The sequence below is a fragment of the Mastacembelus armatus genome, chromosome 14 (genome assembly GCF_900324485.2).
Source record: "Mastacembelus armatus chromosome 14, fMasArm1.2, whole genome shotgun sequence".
Classification (NCBI taxonomy): Eukaryota; Metazoa; Chordata; class Actinopteri; order Synbranchiformes; family Mastacembelidae; genus Mastacembelus; species Mastacembelus armatus.
In genome coordinates this window covers 21,857,671-21,883,332 of record NC_046646.1, presented here as the reverse complement: position 1 = coordinate 21,883,332, position 25,662 = coordinate 21,857,671, and the positions used below count along the sequence as shown (strand labels likewise).

General features: G+C 40.1%; 1 protein-coding gene across 3 annotated transcripts in view; it reads left to right on the top strand.

The window, feature by feature from the left end:
• Positions 1 to 25,662, top strand: part of fstl4 (follistatin-like 4) — a 142,675-nt gene that overhangs the window by 90,465 nt on the left and 26,548 nt on the right. For all 3 annotated transcript variants that reach the window (XM_026328733.1, XM_026328732.1, XM_026328731.1), the window contains exons 4-6: positions 772 to 962; positions 4,719 to 4,839; positions 25,308 to 25,474. In XM_026328733.1, the coding sequence (XP_026184518.1) occupies positions 772 to 962; positions 4,719 to 4,839; positions 25,308 to 25,474 (479 nt within the window). The remainder of the gene's footprint in view (positions 1 to 771; positions 963 to 4,718; positions 4,840 to 25,307; positions 25,475 to 25,662) is intronic.

Genomic DNA, 25,662 nt, shown 5'->3' with positions numbered 1-25,662 from the left:
AGGGGGGTCTCCTGCTCTGCAGTGATCATGTAGGGACGTCGCCTAATGATTTATTCATATGAGAGTTTCTTCATATTTGTTCTCTAATCAGCATTCTTCTGACGTGCACATATGCCTCACTCCCTCCCCCCACGAGCATCTCTCATGCTGTCATCAGGCTCAGGTCATATAAGCAAAGGGAGAACGTAAGCGAAAAGGAAATAACATATTTGTCCTCTCCCTCTCTGTAGATTGTGTTTATTTGCAGGCAGCTCTCTATTAGTATTAAGTTACTCACAAATGTGTTTTACATAATTAACGATTTCAAGTGTGAAGAATAGATGGTGAATGCTGGCCATGATTAATTTTGGGTTCTCTCGTTTCCTCTGCATGTCGTCATCAGTCAGAGCTTTTGAAGAGAACCAAGTGCAAGACAGCCTGTCAGGTTTGAAACAGGAGTTTTAATCCCATTGGAGGATAAGAAGCTTTTGAGGGGTCTAATTGAGAATGTTTACCTTTGGTTTTTTATGTGAATTCAAGTATTACTTGTAGTTAATTGGACTCTGCACAGAAAAGCTGTCAAACAAGTTATGCAAACATAATTTTAAATGAGTAAACATTCAAGAAGATACAAATGCAGATATTCTGTCCATCTTGATCTCTTTTTCTTTTCCCTTTATAAAACACAAGTGCACATTAAATCCAATTTACAGCTACAATCCGAAGGCTATGGCTTGTATAACTGAGAATAATCAAATGTGTTTTCTTCTGTCTGTGTGGTTTCTCCTGTAGGCAATGCTTGCACCATGTCAGAGTACAACAGACTGAAGAGCATGCTGCTGGACATGCAGCCTAAAGTGCTGAAGACTGGAAAGCAGAGCCAGCAGAGAGACATGGAGGAGAAGAGAGCACTGGTGGACACTATGTTCAAATACCTAGATGTGAACCAGGACACACGGCTGGTCAGCGACGAGCTGGAAAAGGTGGGTATCGAGTACAGAAGTTCCAAGATGCAAGATTTGACTGACCTGCTCAGTAAAGCTGAGCATAAACAGTCTATCTCATAGCAAAGTGTGGTCACACCAAGTATTGATTTGATTTAGGTTGTTGCTGTTCACTTCACTGAAAAACGGCCATTGATTTTCATAGTTTCATGAATGAATAATTTGTATTCGTATCATTTTTGAAAGCATCATCACTTTTCTTTTAGTTTCTGAAACTATTGTCTGTAAGGTAGCTCCTAGGTAGCTCCCTGTTTTCTGAATTTTGGAGTATTCATTGCCTCAACTCTGCTGATGGGGAGTGTGTGAAGAGATCCAGTGTGGCACCAACAAAAAAACAAAAAAAGCTTTCAGCTTCATCGAAGACATTTGCCATTTAGGTGTAAAAATGTCATCTTTGTTTTTATGAGACCCTAAAAATGGGAGCCTCTCCCAGTGGACTCTGCATGACAATCAGTCCATTTTATTTGACTTTTCTTTGTCTCTCCATCTGAGTTTTCACTGTACGTTGAAGGCCTTGTGGTGAAACTGCAAAGAGGAGTGAATGACATCTAATAGTCTTGTTCGACAATGAAACATGCTCACTGAAATGATCTTGATGGTAGCGGGACCATGGAAAAGATTGGCATTTACATTTGCAAGATTAGGGAATAAAATTATTTGGGCATCATCTGGTATCAGGAAATGAGCATCAGAGCTCAGTGTGTAATTAGACTCCTCCCAGCCAATGCTATGATCTCAGCGACTGCTGCCAGAAAGCATTGAGCCATGTTGGAGTCATTGTAGGCTCTAATGGGAAGAGTAAATTGTCACATTCTATACAGCCATAATATCTAACATTTACATTTAATATTAAACTTATTTAGAGAATAGTTGTGAGATATTAAAGGAAAACAAGGCTGTAAAATGTGACAGTAATGAATCTTTTGTGATCTGGCTGTGGTTGCAAATGATGACACGCTTTGTCCCCTTTCAAAATTAAAAAGAGTTATTTTTGGCCTAGTTCTAATAGCAGAAATATATAATAAAATCCCTTTCTGGCAGAGAGCTGCATTAAAGATCCAACAAATATTTTGATCAATCACAGCTGGCATTTTCTAATGCTGACATGTTGCCAGGAAGTCTTTGGATAATCCTGTAAGAATTCATAAATTCAGCGAAATAACGCTTTTAAGGATCAAAGGCGTTTTAAGATGAATACCACTCATCCATCCAGACTGTTTCCAGTTTGGGATCAGTCTATTGTCAGAGATGGTCTTGGAGGGTGAAGTCATATACTTTGGGTTTGAAGTATTCAAATGCCCGAGGACAGAAGAGTCTGTCAGTAAACACATGGCTGCAGTTTGTCATATAAGTTTGTCACATCCTTTAATCTGCTGTATCACATGTATAGCTCCATATAAAATCAATTAGGGGAGTTGAACAAGCTCAGGGGTTATATTTTTAGGCTTGGACATTATAGCTGAAGGACTTAAACATGGAATATTTCATCTAAAAATACTCTTTCCTGAATTACTTAAAAATAATCACGTAGTCTTTATTAAAATTAAAGCGCCCTGACACAGACAACAACTTTTTCACAAGGATAAATGTGGTTTAAAAAAAGGAAAGAGAGTCAGGAGCTTCTGTGCCTAAAACATGCCATTTAAAAGCTTTGAAACCACAGTTATATCAAATGATTTCACTTCTTAGATGAGGCTTTTTGATGACTGAGTGTCCATTTACTGGAAAATATCCTTCAAATTTCCTTGAAAGTTGATTGTTCTGTGTTTTCCTACAGTATTTCTTATCTTTTCCTTTTCTATGTGTATATAAACCTTGTATTATTTTTTATTTTTACTATGGTCAGGATTATTTTATGATTGCAAATTACCACAGAGATATGGGTGCTAAATAAAATAATGAGGTAAAGCATCCTGTTGAGATGCTTCTCAAGCACTTAAACTCAGAATCCAGCACAGTCAATCTTTTGACAAAAACTGGCTTTAGTTTTACATTTCTTTTAGTTATCACTATGCTTTTGAGCAGTACATAGTGCACCTGGAGTTTTTAAACAAAAGTTGAGCCTTCCTTTTATCGCAGTAAAACTGCTTAACATCACCTATTCAGAGATGGCTCCCCTGAGAAAGATGCACCGCTAAACTGGAAGAGAGGGCTCATAAATGACAAACAGTTGAGGAGAAAGTGGTGCATCTCCCTGGGGGAGTATCTTTGAATTACCTTGGCTTCAGTATGCACAAGTATAAGATGCAGAGCAGCGATACAATACCAGTCAACTGTCTGGACACATTTTCCCATTGAATTAAATGAAAAAATGTGTCCAGGCTTTTGACTGGTACTGTGTTCTTGAAATTGAAAGCAATCACAAACAGCACTTAACCTGACAGACTGTCAGACTGAGTCTGTGTCTTTAACCCGGGTGTTGTTTATTTATGTACATGAGCTCCAGGAGTGTGTCCATTTCTGCTAGAGAAAAAACTCTTATTGGTCACTTCTGGTTGAACAGCAAAATAGAACGTTGTCATTGTTGTAGATTTCAACACTGTTAGCCAAAGAGGAGGTTCTTGGATGTAGTGAAGGAGGACATGAGGATAGTTGGTGTGGGTGAGGAGGATACAGAGGATAGGGTTAAATGGAGGCAGATGATTCGCTGTGGTGACCCCTGAAGGGAGCAGCCCAAAGGAGAAGAAGTATCTCACAGTACATCTTGCTGCCATATGAACCATCTTGGACAATAAGGATGAGGAGATCCTGGTCCAGCTTGGACTCTGAGACCATCAGAGACAGGCCTTCTGCTCATGCCCAGAGTCAGGACTAAACATGGAGAAGCGGAATAATCTTCCTAATGATGCTAGACAAGACTCATCTCTGGCAATGTTTAGGTCCAAGCTAAAAACTTTTCTTTTTAGGTCAGCATGTGACAACTGAAAGTGTTTTATCTAAAGTATTTTATCTGCACTCAGTCTCCTTTAATTTTATTTCAAATTTTACTGATTGCTGTTTCCTGTTTTGATTTTTGCCTATGTACTTTTAACTTGTCTCTCATTTCTGCAAAGCACTTTGAATTACTCTGTGTATGAATTGTGCTATACAGATAAACTTGCCTCGTCTACTTCACTTCGGTGGATGTCACATTTCTAATTATACTAATTATAGTCTAAATTAGCCTATGAAGAATGTAGGCTACACGTAACAACAGAAGTGCATTACAATATTCATTCATCTGTGTCAAGTAACGTTAAACAACTGCGCCAAAGTCGGGGGTGTGGGGGTGGGGGAGTGAATTGGCGTGTCCTCCTCTATAAGGTTGTCTGAATGTCAGGGCTCAGTCCAAACTTTGTTTCAGCTGCAGACTTTACCTGCACTTTGAAGTCTGCAATATAGCAGCATTTTCACTTGTGTTAAGCTAGTAGTTTAGCTTGAACATAAGCGTTTTTACTTTTTTACATTTTTTATGAAGCAGAGTTTAAGCCCAGCTGTTCATATTCATAGAAATACCGAAAATAGATATAAGAATGTGTTAAATACGTGCCGTGTATCCCATAACAGAACGTTAGCTGATAGTTTACATTAAAAAGAGATGAAGGCAAAAGAGAAATAATAAGCAGCTGTGATACGGTATGATCATTTTGTATGTGTGTGATAATTGCCTTCAGCACAATATTTTCACACACATTTTTTCTTAATAATTAGTTTTTGTTCTTTTATAGGATTTAACACATTGTGTGTTTGTGTTAGATCTCCATGAAGGAGCACCTGGAAGACAGCCTGCTGGAGTGCACCATGCAGGATCTGCTGCGTTATGACGACTACAACAATGACGGACACCTCAGCCTGCATGAGTTCTACACGGCTTTCCGTAAGTCTGTTTTCTGTCTGTTTATCTCCTCGTCCTTATTGTCTCCCTGTTCCCTGTGTATTGTCAGAAAACAAACATTTCTCTCAGAGGTGATATTATTCTGTACAAAGCCTGGTTATGGTCTTGCTGCTTTTATAATGTAAACCAATCTGCCTATATATTTTAGGTAATTGGATGGACTGTGTAATAAATATCTCCATGCTTTATAAAGCTACAGACACATTTTACTGTTGCCACTGTTTAGAATCTGCTTTAAGCCTCTCCACATCAAGATAAGTGTTTCATCCACAAATAAAATGATAATTGCCCACTAGCCCATGTACCAGACGCAGCCATGATTATAGGATTTGGAACAGCCATAAAAGCCTTTGGCGTTTAGGCTGAGTGGCAGCTGAGAGCACAAGCAGGTTCCACCTTATTAAGACCAATAATCAATTCTACCACTAATCTTACTGTAGCATCTAAATTGCTGGGCACTATGACAGCCTTGTACAACTCTTGCTTTCAAACTTTCTCCCGTCCATCTCTCGCTTAAAACTATATAGAGATCATCTAGATCTGACTCCGAAACAGTGATTAACTTGAATAAGCTTGGTGTATCCTGCAGTTGGATTTGGCAGGTGGCAATTTCTAAGGCTTTACCTTCAAACTGTGCAGGTACATTAAACCTCACCACTAATTTAGCCTTCTAATGACTGGTTTAAGTGGAAGCCTCTGTGGTATTATTCAGTTACCCTCCCTCACTTCCCAGATGGGCAGTGAGCAGACAATGCATGGTATTTCTCTACCTACCTGCCTGCAGCTTTTAGGCTGTGTTCATCAATGCATTTTATGTTTGACAAGCAGCTGAAGGAGTGGGTTGGGACCAATAAACCAAGCTATTGATTAGATGACGCTCAAGGTTAACTGTTGGACTGCAGAAAGGAAACACCAAGGGGGAGAAATTAATTTTGAGTGGCACATCTGGTGTTCTGGATCATGCTGATGGTGTTGAATTGTGTAGGTTTGCATGTAAATGTGTGTAGAACTGCAGGTGAGTCTGTGTGTATTTGTGTGTTTTCCTGGGATCCAGTCAGTGCTCTCCACAATGAGCGGTCTGGGAAGCGGAGCAGCCAGGAATCACAGGTGTGTTTAGCAGGGTGGAAACTTACAATATGGTCATAACCTTGGAAAACAGAATACAAAAATAGATCCAAATGATGTGATATAGTGTTTTACCCTGGTTTGTATGCTCCTGTTAGTTATTTGTGTGTTCTCAGCCAAATCTGAAATTCAAGCTTTAGTCATGTTCCAGGGGTTCAAAGTGTACTCAGCAGTTGTTAATGACTTTTTCTTTCTGTTCTGAAGTTCATATAACATATAAACCTTGACAAGCCCACAGCTTTACAAGCTCTGTCCTGTTGCCACTCAGATCTGTTTTTTTTTTTTATTATTTTTACCACAAATGGCATAGATGGAATATGCTCCTGAAATAATAGTATTCTTATTGATTTGTTTTTCCTTATTCTACCTTTACAAGCCCAGCAGGTAGTTTTATGTACTATTTTGCTTTTCTCAGCTGCCTTCTTGGCACCTCTGTTCAGCAGACTCTACTTTAGCACATATTTCTTTCTGTGGCTTGTTAATTGTAATTAAAGAATAATTCTTTAAGTTAATGTCACTGATCTAGTCTCAAAGATACCTCCATTCAGATACTCAGACATTCAGATGTGCTTTTAATCCAAACAGCACAAACCCTGTATAATTTTAATTCCTGTATAATCATGTTTATACGTAAACAGCAGTATATAGTGTAGGGTATTAGTCGAATAGATGAGGAAAGAGAAACTGCAGGTATCTCTTTAGAGCCACATAAATGACAGAGGAGAGTGTTTTAAATACATTTTATCCAGTAGTATTGGCAGAGGTAGCTGTTTTCCTTTGCAGAAAATCGCAGTGGAGCCCAACTGTGGGTGAGCAGCCCTTCACAACCGTAATCTGTCACAGTGTGATAGTTACTAGGGCTATCTGACTAGGTCTTATGGCTGCTTAGGTGTACACTGTAGAAAAAACTATTGATCCCGAAACGCCATATTTGCTGTTAAGAGTGTGGATCAGAAAAGCACTGTAGACTCACATTACTAAATTGTGTTTATAGTGATTGTCAAAACTCTGAATTCACAGCTGCATTTACAGTATGAAGCTCTAAAAACATCATGATTTATTGTATATATTGTCATGTTCATATAGTGTTCAGTTCACAGTGATAAAATATCTACGATCTAGTTGCAGCAAACATTTGGCATTTTTGGTGATAAATGACTTAGATAACTGATCATTTACATAATTTTCTATTTTTATTATCAGGTACATATTAACTGAATTGTTTCAGCACTAAACTCTTCTTTTGTGCTGTTGCATATTGTAATTCACACAAAACACTGAGTGGGTTTAGTTCAGTAAAGTCAGAAAAAGTATGACCTCCTGTTCTGTGAAACAGCAGAACTGAACAATCAGCCTTCTCTTTGCCATAGAGCATATTGGAGAACAGAGATAACAACATAATGGCTTTAAATTAGCTCTGTAGTTTCCTAATGTTGTGTGCTTTCACTGGGTTCTGTCTCCTAACATTTACTGCATTGTCAACATAGTGTAGGAGTGGAGGGCTTGTTCTGGACATGTCCTCTCGTTTCCAAATTAGAGCCACCGTAATTACGCAAATATAAATGTGCAGGAATTTGCCTCACGGACATTGGCACTGATGCCGGGGCCACGACGGTTCACATTAACACTTCGGTAAAAGACACAGGTCGTTAGCAGTGAAGCTGATACGTCAGAAGGCCTGTGGAGTGAGATATCTGTAGCCTGCAAATGCAATATATAACGTACGGGTTTGACTGGTACAAGGTCACACATAGTCAAAGCTCCTTTGTGGATACATGCGTCGCATAAGACGCTGTCCTTCAGGTAAATGAGATAAAAGCCATTGCTGTAGGTGGAATCCCTAACGTGTCATTGGTTGTTACCCTCATATTTACTGCAATTAAACTCGAGGCCTTAACGTGACCGTGATCAGAAACAGAAGAATTGTCTGTGAGTTAAATGTAGAAACTTTGGACCTCCTGGAGACGCTCCCAGCCCTGCAGAGAGCAGCATGAAAGCAGCAGTACAAAGATAAGCGATGACAGTCATGAAGTCAAACTAATGCCCTCGGGCCCTGCTCCAGTGTTAGCCTGCCGGCTTATTTATTTCACTAAATCTTCATGACTGACTCTGGGTCATTCAAGCCTGCAAACTGTGAGAGGAAAGGCAGAAAATAGCAGAAGAAAAATGACCTTAGAAAAAAAACAACAGGGCAGCAGCAGAAAGACAGCTGGAAGGGAGTGGGAAGTTTTTAAGGGAGAGTAATTATCCTTTCTGTTGTGTCATTGCTGGCCATTGTTGTGTTGCTGTCTAAAAAGTTGGTGGGTATAATCTTTATGTTGTACCTTAAAATTATTGATCTATGTGTATGAGCAGCAATATAGCAAGATATCTAGTTTCCTTTCTAATCCACGTTCTGTGGCATGTTGACTTTTGACCTAAGTTGGATAAAATGAATGAATGTGTGATGCAGCATCTGCTCTGAGTGATGCCAAACACCAGCACCACCAGACAGTGTACGCAAACAAAACTTGGCGACAGCGTATACGTACAGTATTTTCATTCCTCTTATTTCCATACTTGATCAGTGATGTAAATCTTGATGTCACTTGATGTATCCTGAGCTGTGATTTACTCTATAAGGCAGGGCATAAGTCTGAGTTTGATGGAAACGGCGCAATCCAGGGTATGACTGTAATATTTTTATCTTACATAAAGCTTTATTATCCCTAAGGGCAGAATTTGTTTCCAGCGTGTGCTCTAGCTATACATCTTGAAAATAGATGCATCTATTAGTAGAAAGTGAAAACATTAATGTACGTCCACACAGAAACAAAAATAGACAAATGGGTGAAAGCAATCCTGTAATTAGCAGGGTATTACTCTAGAAGCACAGCTGAAGCTGAAACACGCCTTTTTCTATCAAACCAATAAATCAACTAAAAATTTCAGACAAACACAATCTGACCTCTAAATAATCGAATAACAGGCATGATGTACAACAGAAATGCAGCTGGTGCAAGTTAAGACATTTTTCTTACTGGGCTCTGTATCCAGTAAACCAATATGCCTAAGTATCAAATGAAGCTTCCAGTCCTGGTGCCTCAGCTGCAAGATAATATCTTTGTGTTGCTGCCCTGCAGATTCCGACAAGGTTTGATCTTTCATGTTACTCAAGTTTGCCCTTAATCTGCACAAGTGATCTTGCTGAGATCAGATATCACTTTTACAAGAGGAGCTTGTTGTTGTCTGACAGCCAAGTGGGCGAGAGACCTCCAGCTAAGCTCTTAACAACAAAGTCACTTTGAACTGGAAGTCTTGGCGTTTCCATCTGCACCCACACTATAACTTCCCCTCCACCATTTCTGCTTTCCTGTCCATGCTAATGTCAACCGTCAAACGTCTCCAGCCCTTCCTGCTTTCTTTTTTCCTCTCACCTGTTTTCACCATTTTTGTATTTATCACTACTGGTATGTTCCTTTCCTTCCCTGCCCCTTTCCCACTCTCCCTTAGCTAGTGTCTGATGCCTCATTACCGTTCAGTGGACCTTTACGGCTAATTGCTGGTGTGTATAAGGGGCTTACTGGCACCTTCAAGTGTCGTTTCTATTCCTGGGTAATTAGCCGCTGTCAGGTAGCTGCAGTAACAGGTAAGGGACTGTTGAGACTTTGGTCACACTCCTTCTGTGTTGCTCAGGGAGAGGCTCCATATTTTTTTTTTTTTTTCCAATGATGTTCATCTGATGAGCTGTGAAAGAGTTGTTGCAATGAATCTAAAATAAGTGACGATTGCTGGAAAATTATTTGACTTATAATGAAACAGCATCTTAAATGTTCAACTAGATGTCTTACCTGTGAGAGTGAGATATCTTGATGGCACATCAACCAAGAAGGATTTGTTCCAAACTGCAAACCATCATCATACCAGTTAGGGGAGAGGGTCTGTCCAGGGTGTGTCCCGTCTCTCCCCGGGTTAAATGATAGATGGCTGGAAAGTGAAACACGATATAATATAATATGATGTAGTCTGGATTAATCTTAGGTAACATCACTCTGCACCAGTGGCAGACATAATGGATTCATAAATGGGATTAAATAAAATTGCAAAGAAGTATTCTCATATATCCAGTTTTTAAAATCTATTTTAGGTCATGTCCTCTTAAACACATCTTACCAACACATAACCATGTGACCAGCAGTCAATCAGTTTTCAGTTTTGCATAATTACCTTACACATCCAGCCACTTGTGTGCACATGCATATGCATTTCACAGTCACACCTAACAGTTCCCACCTAACACTGTACAGCCAGTGGTCTTCCAGCAGTCTGTTCTCAGCACAACAGTGAGAAATGCCCAGAGAGTCGTCATGGCAACTGTGGCTGTCTGTTTAATCTATGAATCATTTATTTAGTACAACACCTAGCTGATGCAGGTAATCCCCGGAGTAGAGGAGAGGGAAGGAGAGGAGATAGAGAAGCAGTGAGGGGTGCGGTGAAGTGAGCGATATGTATTTATACTACATTATACTACATTACTGTATGTTGTGGATTAATAATAAAGAAACAAATGGCTGGGATTGAGAATTGGTCTTGGGTAAGCTTGTGATGGATTATCAAAGCATAGACAGCTGCTCAGGCAGTAACATTATTCTCCTTATATCCATCAGATATTTGGAATTGATGTTTTATTTTTCTTGTTTGCTGTAAATATTTTAGCAAAAACCGAAGGAGAGAGGAGTCTGAGTTTTCATTCTTTTCATGCTTAGTGTCAACAAATGTCTCGTTCATACCCTAGCATTGAAATTTGTACCATTCAGCTGCAGTTCTTAGCTACTGGAAAGGTTGTGATTTTACGTCTTGCTCAGAATAATAGTATACTGATAATAGTACTGTAGTAGGAAAGAGTAACAGCTGCTGGACACACATCAGCCAAACCTGTATCTCAAATCCTACTACCAGGCTTCCTGTGCCAAAATACATGCCCTTGTCAGTGCAGGTGCAGATATGTAAATTAGCCTGAAATAAAAGAGGTAGCTGTTTTATTTCCCACTGGCCAATTACCCAGAAACTGAAGATGCTGATTGCACTGGAAATGCAAAAATCCTAAAATATCTTTGTAAGACATAAAACACTTTGCTAATTAATCCCTTTGCCCTGTTACTTCAGTGGTCACACAGGCAAACTTTAATAATGTCATATATCAGTAACATAGAGGTTCTTCAGACTTACGTTGACAAGTCAGAGCAAAATCTCAACATTTCAAATCAGCAAAACCTAAACAAAAATCTATTATATATATTTTAAATCTAGTATATATTTTTGTACAGTCAAGCACCTAAATTGGGACTGTCTCAGCAGGATGTCTCTGCTGAGTTGGAACAAAGAGAGGGGTTAGACTAATGTCTGCTTCAGTTATGTTAAACATAGTGCAATGGAGAACAAATTGCACTGTAGTTGAGTAATCCGGGCCTTGTGCCGTTTCACATCATGTTCTAATGGGGTAAAAACACACTTGTTAAATCTCACAGTACATCTGGAACATCATATAAGGATCATTAAGACATGACTTCTCATTAGTAACACACTCACTGTTCTACCAGACACCTAATATTTCTCATAATTACACATGCTGAATAATCTCATCTAACGCTGCCCCCACCCCAGCCTTGCATCTCCATTTCCCTCATCTGTCTGTCCTTCTTTCATTTCCACCACTTTAATTTCATCTTTACGTCTGTAATTAGCCATGGAGATGTACATCCATGCTTCACAGAGACTCTAGGCACTTTGCTTTGACCTGTTACCCTTTCTGACACCCCCCCCCCCCTCCCCTCAGCCCCACCCATATCTCTTTTTAGCTTTCTTATTTCTATTTTTCTGCCTTTCTCTTTCCTTTGCAACCAATGGGTCCCAAGGGCAGCAAGTGTGTTCCAATGTGCCATAATTCACAGGCAGTAGCCCCCAGGCTGTTAGTGGCGCAGCATGTGGTCTGCTTTTATCTCTCTCCTCTAACTCCCTCTCTGGCAAGGAAATAATTCATTATCATGCCTCCATTGATTTGCTCTTTCTCTTGCCTCTTTGGTGGAACAATCCCCCTTTTTTTTTTTTTTTTTTTATTTTAACACCCTTCTGCAATTTCAAACAAGTGTGTGTCCATATTGATGTGGTTGCTTCTCCAGTTATCTCCAGTTGTGTGTGCTCACATGAGTCGTACTCTTCCTCCTTTTTCTCCTCTCATCTCTTCAACGAAATCCCCTCGAGCGTCCACCTTCGTCAGCTTTGAAAACGTTCTCTCAGAACAAAGGAGATAAACACAGCAGAAAATGGGCAAGACTTTTCACAGAGAAAAGGAATATGGCAGCAAATTTACAGAACACAAGATAATCCAACAAGGATGGAGTACAACCACATGATCCGTCATGGCTGGATAACCTCAGCTTCTGGGTGCTGTGCTGTAACAACATTCCCGTGAGAGAAAGTATTTCCTATAGATGCACTCAGAGAGAATGTTGTTTTCTTTGGGCAAACAACTGTTGTGTGTAAATCATCAATGAGTTGGTCCAGATGGCTTGGTTATAGCGATAAGGTTATATTTTAATGAAAGAGTTGTTTGCTCCTCTTTGTGCACACAACACAACAGAGGCCAGCGCCGACTTCACTAAGCCAAACTCTACAAAAATGACAACCACCTGTCCAGATCTTATAAAGGAATAGACGAGTAGGAACAGGATAAAGGAAGGAGGGAATGAGGGTAGAAGTTGTGGTGGTTTCCAGCTAAAATGCACACATACAAAACCCAAACAAACACCGTAGGGGCTGTTCATTTTAGTTGCTCCATATTCAAAAGGAAAGTAAGGACTACCAAGCAGAGGAGCTGCAAAAAGACGTTAATAGCAACCTGGTGATGCTGACTATTTACACGTTTACCTGAGAAGAAGGTGAGAATAGAATTTGGGAGGAGGCCAGTAGTGTCAGGGAAGGAGAAGGACAGAGGGAGATGGAGAGGATTTAGAGGAGTGGGTGATGCATAATTGTATGGTTCCACGTTTGTCAAGGTGTAGAGGAGCATAGCAGTGGGCCAAGGGAGCAGTAGGGTAAGGAGTACTGAGAGACTATGAGTAGGAGAAAAGAGGAGGGGAGAGAAACTGAGAAAACAAGAGTAGGTAAGACACAATTACATGTTTACAGGAGTCTGGGGCAGAGGTAAAGACTGAGACAAGATGTGGAAGGAATGAGAGATTAGAGACAAGCTTAGGAACGTGAGATGAGGATAGAGGAAGAAAGGAGGGTGAAGAAAAGGGCAAGTAAGGCAGCACCACAAAGCTGGGACTGGTGGCTGAAGAGGAAAGATGAAGGGCAGATGTAATAGACACAGAGGATCACATAAACACCTTTTTCCAGTCTTTACGCACATTCTGGGCAACATTAACTGAAGAAAGTGAATGAGTCACACTCCCTCTCGACTCTGTGAATAAGAAGTGTCAAGTTGTGCTTCAGTGATGCTTTGTGAGTAATAGTAGAAGGATTTGGCAGCACTGAGCTGTTTGCAGTTGTGGATTTGTGTCATTTGGCACCCCAACAAGGCAGCAGGCCTGCTCAGTCAAGCTTATCTTGATGAATAAGGCTCCAGATGTAATAAAGGAAGCCAATAATTTATATTTGCATCTGTGGCACAATGCACATTCAAATGTGTCATTTGCAGGAAAGAAAATCAACAAAAACAGCTGTGCTTTGTTTTGTGCATTCTCTGTTGATGCAGTAAAATCAGGTGAAGTTTACCTGGAGGATTTCAGAGCAGTCTGACACTCAAATTAGGGCTGCCCCCTCGACGCTGGTGATTTGAATCATTTGTTGAGATGCCCCAGATATTTTGGACTCTTTTGTTTGGTCCATTAGAAAGACTTAAATTATCTCGCTATAAGCACTCCCACCAAACAGCCAGTATTATCTAATGGCCTTTAAACAATTTCCAAACCCTTAGTTTTTCTTTGGTAGATCTTGAAAAAGCAACTTTCCAAAGTTGAAACAGTCAAACGTTTTGAAGTGCAAGTGTTAGGAGAAAAAGAGTGCTGATGATAGAGAGGTAATCCCACATCTCCAAAGTCTTTTTTTTCCTCAGGACTGAGGTCTGATTCTCTGACTCAGCTCAGTGTTACACACTCCCAGCTGAGTGTTAGTACACAGTGTCTCCTGTGGCCACCTCCTCCATTCAACCCAGGCTTCAAAACCAACATGTGCTGAGCTGGCTTGAGGGTTAAAGTTTCCCCCACATGATGAAGTGCTTTTTTTTTTTTTTTTTTTTGGTTTGCCCAGATAAATCCTAGTTACAAGCTACACACATGTAGAACACCTTGATGTGATGTAGTACACCTCAGAAATCCAGAAAGAAATCCTGAAGCTTTTGATCTTGATGCCTTGATGGCACAGACGCAGCTATATACATAGTTCCTGCACTGATTGGATGCTTTAACCAACTTGGAGTTAACACTCACACCTACTTCTTGCATGAATATAAAATATGTCTGAGGTAAATCCTCCATTATTCCTCACATGACACTAATATTCATATCTAACCTAATGCTGTTCTGTAAGTCAGTTCTGGGTGAGGTGAGTTCAGCCAATCAGAAACTGGAAGGGCAGGGATAATTGGAAAACCTGCAGGACAGTAGTGGTCAGGGACCAGGGTTGGAGACCCCTGATCTAGACAAATTTAGACGTTGTTTACCAAATGATTTGGTGAGGTTGCTCGCACCCACATCGTCAGTACTAAAGTCACTCTCTGTGGAAAAATGTTGGCATCCTGTCTTCTATAAAGATCAGACCATGAAACCCACATACTTTTCAATTTGAGCTGGCAGTCCTCTAGCCTCTTTGCTGCCCTTATACAGTTTAATGACTAAACAGAAATTTAGCCTGAAAGTTTCAGAATCATTTCACAAAACTCTTGTCAGGCTTGGAGGATCCATAATAATTCAGTGGTGCATGCACGGTGCAGACACACTGTACTCTCCCAGAGTCATTGTGCAGTAGAGGGAGAGGGAGAGAGAGTGTACTCCAGGGGAAAATATGGAGCAATTAATCAACTTCATCAACTCATCTGCAGCTTTTTAAAACCCCTGTTAGTGGTTATAATGGCATCATGTTACACTGCCTGTTTAGTTCATTAATCAGGCCACATTTTACCAAGGTGTACGGGAAGGAAGACATGATATTTCATACTAGTTAGTTAAAACTGTGAGAGGTTTGGCATAAAAAATGAATATTTATTGCTGATCACGCATTGTACAGAACATGCTAATGTATGCACATGTTTTAACATGAGCTACTTGTGTTTAATACAAAATAATTAATTTTTAATTAATAATTAATTAATTTCTAGATATCTTCTGCATCTAGTATAAAATTAACTGAGCCTGGGTTCCTGGAGCTCACAAAACTTTGCAAGAATTATCCTGATGGTAAATGAGATAACTTAGCAAACACTCAGCTATATTAATCTACATGTTACTCCCTTGTCATTAGATGATAAAGAGTTCCCAAACCTGAGCCAGGTAGGTAATCTTTTTTGTCCTATTAATATTTATTTCAGAGACACACTCTGGAGGGCATTTCTTCTCTCGTCTTTATTCTGACTCTTTTAATGTTGCCGGTACCTTGTATGTAGTGTTTTATATTTATAATTGTCTGGTTGGATTGCTGGTTTAATGTTGTCCAGACAAAGTGTTTTCACTTTTCTCCAACATCTTATCTCTCTTGTAACTTTGTAATGTAGAAAATTATTTTCATCATGTGCCATTTTAGCTGTGTTGGGATTCCAGGTTTGTAGTTTTCTATTGTAGGCTACTTCTAATACCTGTTGAAACACACTCTTGGTTTTACACTCAGGTTATAAAAATAATGGTGTTTTAAGTCTTTTTTCTGAGGAAACTCATAAGTCAACTGATATAACTTGGACATTAAACACAAAACAAACAGGTTTTCTTAAGCCCTGATCCTTTTCTTCTAACAAACTGTTTATACCAGCTGTTGTTCTGTTTCATGTCTTGTGTATCTTCTCTGTGATGTCTGAGAACTGATGCTGAAGCCTGAGGATGTTCTGAGGTGAACACACGCTGTTTTTAAAAACGGCGAGGTAGAGTTAGGAAAGTCAGCTGCAATTTCTAAGTATTTACCCTCCTGTATTTAACGTGCAGGAATATTTGTCTTAAAAAGTCCATCATACTGTAAAATGTCAGTCTTTAGTTTTGACAGCATACTAAGTTATGTTGTTAGAACAAAAACAGAGCATAGGATCTGCTCCGACGCTTCACTTTAGATTAAGTAAAAGAGAAACAGTAGTGCCCTGTGCTCTCACACTCTGTCTAAACCTGTCCAAAGCTGTATTGTAACAAATCATATTCAGAATATTGTTGTATCCAGTGTCTAGTCAGACTCTTACTTGTTGACATGTGTCTACATCAGAATATAGATGTTGTTTTTCTCCACACAGAACTCAAGATGCCTGCATGCACACTGAAGACACACAAGACACATAGAACTCGGTCAGAATATTTTCACCCAGATACACACATTCAGCTCGTACTGTATCTCATTGTGCATTCAGTTTCTATCACCGAGGACCCTCAGGTCAGGTCAAGCTGTGGCTCCTGCAGTGCAGAGTTGGGTTACAGGCCACTAATCTCTCTTACTCCTCCTCCACAAGGCTGAATGGGCTGTAAAATGAGAAAGGCCATTTAACCAACTCTGTCAGTTCACGGTGGAAGGCATAGCTGGGGAGGGTGGGGGAGGTTGAGAGGTCCTTTTTTCTTACCATAAAGATGAAAGATTATCCAGATTGTCAAGAGATCTTATGCTTCTATCAGATGAGAGTATTGGTTTAATGAATTGGGTCTCATCCGGCCAAATGAAGTATGGGAGATTAGCTCCAAACTGTCAGCTTGTTTCCATTAAGCCGTTCAGAGCAGGATGACTATTTTAGCCTTTTGAGATTTAAAGTCTCCTGAGTTTTATCAAACCAGAGGGACGATAACATGTTCCTCAAGTAAAACTTAATTTCTCCTAATGGTGCATATCTGCTCTTTTCCTTTTACATTTTTTTCAGACCGTATTTTTAAATGGATCGTGAAATAAGATGGTGACATTAAACAAGACACTTCAATATTTACCTTTTGATATTTTAGGCTTAAATAAAACAACATGTAAAACCTGCACATACAATAATTAGTTTGGAGCAAGTACAAGCTTGTTGCCACAAGTTAATATAGTTTAAAATGAAAGAAAAATCATTTAGCTTCTGAGTTACAGCATGTGAAATTACACTAATAAGAGATTTGGAAATTGAATGTAGAAAGTAGAGAAAGAAAAGCACAGACATTTTTCTGAAGCTCTATGAAAAGAAAAATGTCATGAATAGTATGATGGTCTACTAGCTCTTTCATCTCAGTGCGATTTGATAATGCCAGAGGGTCACAATATGTTTGACCTTCAGAAGTCATAACACAAGAAATATTGGAAAAGCTGTGGAAAGATGACTTGCAGTGTGACAAGCTTAAAAGCCAATATTGGTGTAACTTTCCTTGTTGCTGTATTAGCGCGTGGCATGTGGCGATTTACAGGCTTGGCATTAAAGGGACTTTACAGCAAAGGTTAGTGATTCTGTTTCAAATAACACACCCAACAGTAAAGCCACAAAAAAACTAAACGTGTATTAGGAAGATTAAAGTTACTATCTGTGGAGTTTGGAGGTCTCCCACTTTGGTAAACATGTCTGTGAACCATCCAGGCAATTAATCTATTCATTTTCCCAGCAGCTCATTCCCGCCCTTAGGGACTGAATGACACAGTAAAGAGTGCTCTGTCCTGCCATTACAAAAGTGATGCCAGTTAATTATTGAGACTCTTCCACTGTAAATCCACTGTCACCTTGAAATGCACCCAGGTGCTTAGCAGTAACACCCACCTCAAAAATGGGCTCTGTGGTGAGCAGCCTGCTCCTGTGAAATTGGTCATTAAATAATGCAGGGGAGACAATTGTTCCCTTTAAATGGTCTGGGCAGCATGCAGCTCCAGTAGGACCCTGGTAGATATCTTGACTAATACATATTGTTGACAACAGAAGGGTTATTTTTAGTGCTTTCTTTGTGAGCATTAACCTCAGGTGTGACATATTATATTCTTATGAAGGTGTTTTTTTGTTTGTTTTTTTTAATTGACTAATTTAACTCTTCTCTCTGGGAAATAAAACCATTTTTTTCATAAAACAACAGGTAGCAATTTTGTCAAATTATCATGCGCTTTACTATAAACTAACACCTTATTATTTAGTTTTAATTAAGTGGTATAACAGCAGAAGTGACTCAACTTCACACCAACACAGCACACCTGTAGTTTAACAAAGCATCCTGCTGCTGAGAAGTGAAAATATCATCAGCCTTGTTTTTTTAAATGCTTATGTAGCTGCAGAGGGAGGAATCAAACAGAGCCAGGTTTCCTGCCAAACTGCTGCTCCTGCTTTATTTATACAGCTCGCAAAAGATGCTTTAAAATACTCCTTCCTGTACACACACCTTCACTGTACATTTCCTCCACTGGCTCACTCTTGGTCTTCTCTTTGTGATCCTAACAAGGCTTGTTCGCTGCCTAGTTAAAGGGCCCGACCACAGAAGAAGGACCAGAGTGACTTTTTTTGCAAGAAAGCTAGGTAAGGAAGCACTTTTAGCAAAACAGGGGATAGACAGAGATATTAAGAAGGTGAGAGCCTCTGTAGGACAAGGAGGAAAATATCGAAGGATGCGAACAGAGCATGATGAGAAAATGAGTTGGTGGGTGGAAGACAGGAGGTAGAATAAGATAGAGGATGCTGGAGAAGCAGTGAGGAGTGACAACAGAGGGTTCCTCCATACCTGTGGAAGAGATTAAGGGTCTGCATCCAGTGTGATTAATGAGCTGGCCACTGATTGCTCATCCCCATCTCCCTCCCATGAATAATCACCTCCTCAGCACTCTCAAAGAGAGAGCTTGAGTTTCTGTCTGTGCGCATTAGTGAGAATAAGTGATTGTGTGTATATAAGAGATGAAGTAAAAAGAGTATGTGGGTGAGAGCAGTAAATGAGCCGTTTATATGTACAAATGTGATGTGATATACAATGTATGCATAGAACGAGCTTACTGAGAGCGCATAGTTATTGACTGACTGGGAAAGCAGGTGTGGATGCACAGTGTGATTCACAACATGACAATAATTTGGTGTCAGTGTATTTGAATCATGGACTGTATGTTTTATGATTGCTCTAGCCCCCTGCAGTGAGCATAGCTAAGAATGAATTAGTGACACACCAAGATCATTTGTACATACTGTGAGTCCTCAATGGGAGTCCCGCTCCTTAGGCCCGTGACATAGCAAGCTGAAGGTGTCTCGCTGCCAGGCTGATTCCCTACTTTTTGCAGTATGCCCTCCACCCTCGGCACTTTTTGCCGTCCTGTTGGCAGATGTTTGGCCGATTTAGCGCGTTGAATCAGCGGCTTATCCATCAGAAAGAGTGACCGCTCTGATTGGCTGTTCAGCTTAGCAAACTGAATTAGTATCCTTAATTTCACTCATTTAGCATGGTTTCTCAAACATGCCCGCTGGTTGTTGGCTATAGTCTGTGCGATGTGTTTGAGAAAGCAACACAACAGTCGCCCCTCTTCACCGCTAGTTTTTGCTGGTGGCTTGGTTGGTTCTGTCCAGGTCAAAATGTCCTTTGTTCAGACTCTTAGCTCCCATGAGTGTGTGTGTGTGTGTGTGTGTGTGTGTGTGTGTGTGTGTGTGTGTGTGTGTGTGTGTGTGTGTGTGTGTGTGTGTGTGCGTGTGCGTGTGCGTGTGCGCACATGTCTATGTGTTGATGGGTAAATGGGTGAAATGAGAGGCAAATCACTTTATCCATTAAGTTAGAAAAGCACCATAGGCAGTAAGTGCAGTCCATTTACCATAATGTTTTCATCCTTAATACTCACTGACTTTTTGTATGCATCTACACAACTGCGTCGTTCTTTATGTTTTGCACGTCAAGGGGTGTGTGTATATTTTTATGAGCAGACCTTGATGCACAAGCAGACCACATTTTTAAGCACCACAGAGTATCCCTGTATACTACTTTGTTGCATTTATTGCTAATGGCTTCCAATCATGGTTGTGTTGTAGCTCAATTAAAAATGATAACAGGTGGCAGCATGTGCCCCTTTGATGGGAACCATATTCTGAACCTGTGTTTAACTGCATGACTATTGTGTTGCATTATGGGCTATGATTGCCTGTTGTCATGACTTTTATGGTGGTTGCATAGCAACAATCAATGAGAAAATCCATTTTTATTGCACATTTTTTTAAAAAAACACAGTTTTAGTTGAGGGCTTACCCAAGTGTAAGCATGAAAGCAGCTTGAGGTTTCTTTAAATCCTACAAGTCTCCATCGCTCAGTAGCTTGGCAGCTTTGCAGGAACATGTAGGAAGCGTGACGGCTGGCAAATCAAGCCCACTTATTGTAGCAGCTGCTTTTCGCTTAGTGATGAGCTTAATCATTAATGCCTGAATCTTAATTTATCAAATGAGACCAAATGAGGGTCAAATATGAATAATCGAGAATGCCGTGCATATATTTGCATACATGACACATGAAGGGAGGAAGATGTACTTGTCATATGAGTGACACATTATCCTCGACCAAAATCATATTCAGTGTGTGTGTGTGCGTGTGTTTGTGTGAGTGTGAGAGAGACATTTAGGCAGACAGACTTTGGTTTTCTAATGCAGAGGTATCTGAGGTGTCACTGGCTCCAGCCCAAATTAATGAGGGAGCTGTGTATGTGAGTTTGCTGCTCTTCCTATGTGCGTGCGTGAGTGAGTGAGGGAAGGTGTAGGTGTGTGTGTGTGTGTGTGTGTGTGTGTGTGTGTTAGTTTAAGGATAAGGTTGGAGTTAGACTGAGATTAGAGTACGGTTTAGAATTAGGTAAGTACGGGTTATGGTTAAGGTCAATGTATGTATGTTAATGAATATAAGTCCCTCTAAGGAATGAAAACAACCATGTGTGTGTGCATGCTGAAACGCAGTCACTGAAATACTATTGAAACAAGAGCCATAAATAATAAAATAGTTTAACCTGGTTAAAATTGTCTGTGATAGATACAACTACATTTATCTTGATGTGCAGATCACCACAGTGCACAGAATCCACCAGCCAAGATGGGACTCGTTTATAGTTTCATGTGTTTATATGTAATGAGACAACATTTTAAGCAAAAAGGATCCTTTAAGTAAAGAAATGGTGCCACGTATTGTGTTGTGATAATTTGGTCTACTATTAAGACTGGGTTTGTCGTTGTCGTAGAGCCTTCTGCCCATTTTAATGTTGTTGAAGACAATGGTTGTATGACAGCTGATGCCTGGACATTGTTTCATGCCCAAACAGTCCTACAGTATGTTTCCTGGACCCACTTTCATGGCTCCTCAAATCCCCCTCCTTCACCTGTACCCTCTTTCCATCTGTCTCTGGTCCTTGCTGTCTGCCCCTCACCACCTCTCTATTTCCCTTTTCTAGTCCACAGTCAGGATTATACCCATGTTACCCTGTAAAAACCTCATGGTGTTCTGCTGCTCTGCTGTGTGGCTTGATGTCTTACTCTACCTCACAAGGGGTTGGTCTCATAAAAGTGGAAAACACAACTCTGAGCCGCAGTCTTACATTAGTTATTCCCTGGGAGATAATGTACATGTTCTGAATCCGATTTGTCTGTCTTCCTGTCTCTCTAACACACACACACACACACACACACACACACACACACACTTATACTACATCTCTATGCCCCTGTATCATTTAGTGTGCCTTTTTCTTGTTTGCTTGTCCTCTTTTCTGTATTTTTGTTCATATTTGAGCTCATTTCCACCCTTTGTGTTCTTTACACTTTTCTGTTGTTTCTTTGTCTTTACACTTGTTTTGTTTACCCAATTTTTACTGTAATTTATTAGATGAGGCCTGTGATGTCCTATATTTTTCTTATTTTCCACATCTCATACAGAGACTAAAGCCAACAATGATTGTGATGTACTCACCGTAATGTCGGTGAATCCAGCGCTGAAATCAGCTAAAGTCACACCAGTGATCTACACCACAGCACTAGGTGGCATGTTTTGTGTAAGTTAGGTAAAACACAAACTAACTATAACACTACCCCCAAAGGTTCAATCATAACATTTAAAATGTCCTAGAACTAGTTTCTCTAGAACAGCAACATCTAAATCAGTCAGCACATTTTAACTAATGCTGCATGTTTGGTTTTTGCCAAATAAAAAGGGTGCAACCTTTGGTGTATTTGTGGTCTCAGAGCTGTAAGCTCAGTGGGGCGAGTTAGGATGGCATAAGAATTCATTTCATGGTGTCAGGATTCATTTCTGCGTGGTTTTAAAAAGTTTGTTTCTTTTTAAATTATGGCTTTTCAGTCAGTCATTTTAAGTGAGGTCCAACACATCAGCCAAAGCTTTGAAAGTTTAGACCGAGCTCATATGTGGGGTTGGCTGGCTGCTGCCGGAAATATCCAAACACAGCTGCCCATTTTGAATTGATGGAGCATCTCCTATTTGATTTGGTATGTAGACAGCAGTGTTACAGCCTCACATTAGGGGCTCTGAGCCGACGGTTAGTTTTTCACTGCTGTCAGTACTGCTTCACAGCAGAATAAAATGAAGGTGTTTGTTTCAGATCAGATCAACAAAGTGCTGTTTGAGACTCGCCAGCCAAAGCTATTAGGTCAAAATAACCATAATAGTAACCTGCTCTCTTCTTCTTTCTTCAGTGCAAACTAGTTCTGTCATTAAACGTCAGTGTCTTTTTATTTTTTAAGTTTTTTTTTCCATCATGATATCAAATCAGTGATCAATGTCCCGTCTTCACTGCACCGGCGTTGTACCTGTTGTAGATATTATTAGAAGTACCACCATCCTTCATTGTAGGCAAATAAATCTGCCAGACTCTATTAAATAGTTTGCACTTCTGCCCTGACTGACCTTTGTAGAGACAGGCCTCACCAGCACACTTGTAAAGCTGCACCTCCTCTTCTCCACATTAAAAAGTGAACTTGATGTCCACCTGAATGGTCAACTGTTGCATGAACACATAGCAAACCACACAGGCCTTATTTCCATGCGCTGTATTAAATTCAAAGGGAGCAGTGGTCTAGTTGAAATTCATAGTACTGCCCTTTAAGCCATGTAAGATCAATGCTCTTCATCGTTCATCTGTCCACATGGCACTCAAAGCCTTTCTGCCACCCAAATTACTGCTCTGCTGAATTATAACTTTGTTGGACCTGGCAGTGCACCGTACCCAAGGCATTCTGAAATATCACTGACAGACCAGGCTGTCGGCCCAGATATATCTGTCACCTGGAGACCTACGTGAGACAGACAGCTAATATCCAGAGGTCTTTTCCTACAGCGTTGGATCAGGACAGAAAGTTCCCCACAAACATTTCAAGTCCTTTAGCCATCTGTGTGAAGTCTGGACCATGAAATATTGTCCTGTGTAAGATTTTCGTGACACTGGTGTTTAGATAGTATTTTTTAATATGAATTGATGTGCAAACGTTTTGGCAATGGATAATTTGCTCATTTCAGAAGCTGAGGAATAAACAGCACCTGCTTTATAAGGGACAATAACAAGACAATTGGTTATTGTAGCTTGTTTGCGAAATAGGCTTAAATGAATACGATGATGCCTGAAGGTGCAATGTGTAAAATGTGAAATATTTAGCGGCATATAGTGGTGAGATTGCAGAATGTTTCATGGCATTAAAAAATATAAAGTGGCTGTGACTTTACAAACAAAACACGGAGCAGCGTAATGGTATTTTCTGGTGATTGCACTCTAATGACAACATGTTTATGAACACTTTGTTCCATTTCTGATAATAGATTGTACTAAATATTACACATTGAACCTTTCAGTAAATAGGGGAATATTGTTTATTTGCTGAGAAGATGCGATTTATATAACTGTGCTTACTGTGTTGTATCTTCAGTTATACCTAGTGTTTTGGTGTGTTAGGGTATTTCTCGCCAGCTTGATGAATTAGCCTGCATGACCAATTTCTCTTGCAGCACAATTTCTCTTTGTGTTGAATGTATTAGGAGTTATTTTGTTATTTTCATTGCACTTCCATCATCTATGGCTGTTCAATTTCCAAACATCATAACAGATTTCAATTTCCCTTCTTTTTCTTCCTTTGATTAGATCCTTTCTTTAAATATTCAGCACTAAAAGGTCATGCAGCAAGGGCACTTATTAGTATCAGGCCAGTAAATGCAATGTGTAAATGTGTGATTTGCCCAGTGTCATGCTTGGTTGGCTCCATTTAGATTTCCATCAGGTGTGTCTGTGCTTCTTCATTTATTGAACCAAGTGTGTCCTGTGCCTGAGCCAGTGTTGACCCAGGGTCACTCTGTGACATATATCATGTCAGTGCTGGCGTTGCCTGAGCTCCGCAGTGACACACCTCACTGTCATTGGTGTGTACGTATGCTTCTCACTTAATTCTATACCCAACAACAAAACAGAGAAATTCAAAGGATTTGATGGTGATACAATAAATGTCTTGAAAAAGCTTTAGTTGATGACAAGATAGAAGATAAAATAAGATGAGCTTTATTAATCTCCAATGGTAAATTCGTTTTTTTTTTCCAGGATATTATTGAAATTCATAGTACATGCTGTATCCTGTGTATTACGTAGTATTGCTGTAAAGTTTGGATGATGAGTTAAGACTTTGGGCCCAGTGTAAGTTCAAATATGATGATATAAAGGAAAAGGTTCAGTAGATGACAAAGTTTTCAGACTGTAACTGTGACTCAGTAGATATGGTGCCTGGCCACACAGCTTGGCGACAGATACTATTTATGATGCCAAAGGGAACCAGTGACGGATAATTCCTAATTTCCCATAAAGGTGAATTGAATTGGATGGCCATTTCAATGAACATAAATTTCCCTTAATGAGAAGAGTGATATTTGGCTAGCTCTGCGTCCTCTGACACGTGATCTTTTTTCATACTGGATATCCTTCACTCCCGGACAGCTGTTTATCCTTTCCGGTCCACCAGTAATGAGATAGATTCTTAGAAATGTATTAAGCCTGGCTACACTTCCACTACATCAGCACACTCATTCTGATTTGTGATTTCCTCTATCGCCTTTTTTCTCATTCTTTCTCCATCTTCTCATTTTTCTCCATCTTTTCTTCTTGCCGTCATCTTTTCTCTGCTCGTCTGTCATCTAATATACCAATCACCTCCTTTCATCCTCTCATTCTAACAGAGGTTGTCCAGCTGAGCCTGCCCGAGGACCAGCGCATCAGCGTCTCCACGGTAACAGTAGGCCTCAGCGCTGTCCTCACCTGTGCCATCCAGGGGACGCTGCGCCCACCAATCATCTGGAAGAGGAACGGCATCGTATTAAACTTCTTGGACCTGGAGGATATTAACGTAAGTGCTAGTTTTTTTGCATTTGTTCTACTTACACAGAGCAACGTTATCATGTGATTTTTCTTAGGGTTTGTGTCCATCTGATTAAAGATGGATCTGGTTTTCACTTGCCCCTCTATTGTTTTGTTTCCACTAACCCCTGAGAAAATATCTTATTTTTCAGTCGTTAGACGTCCAACACGTCCCAC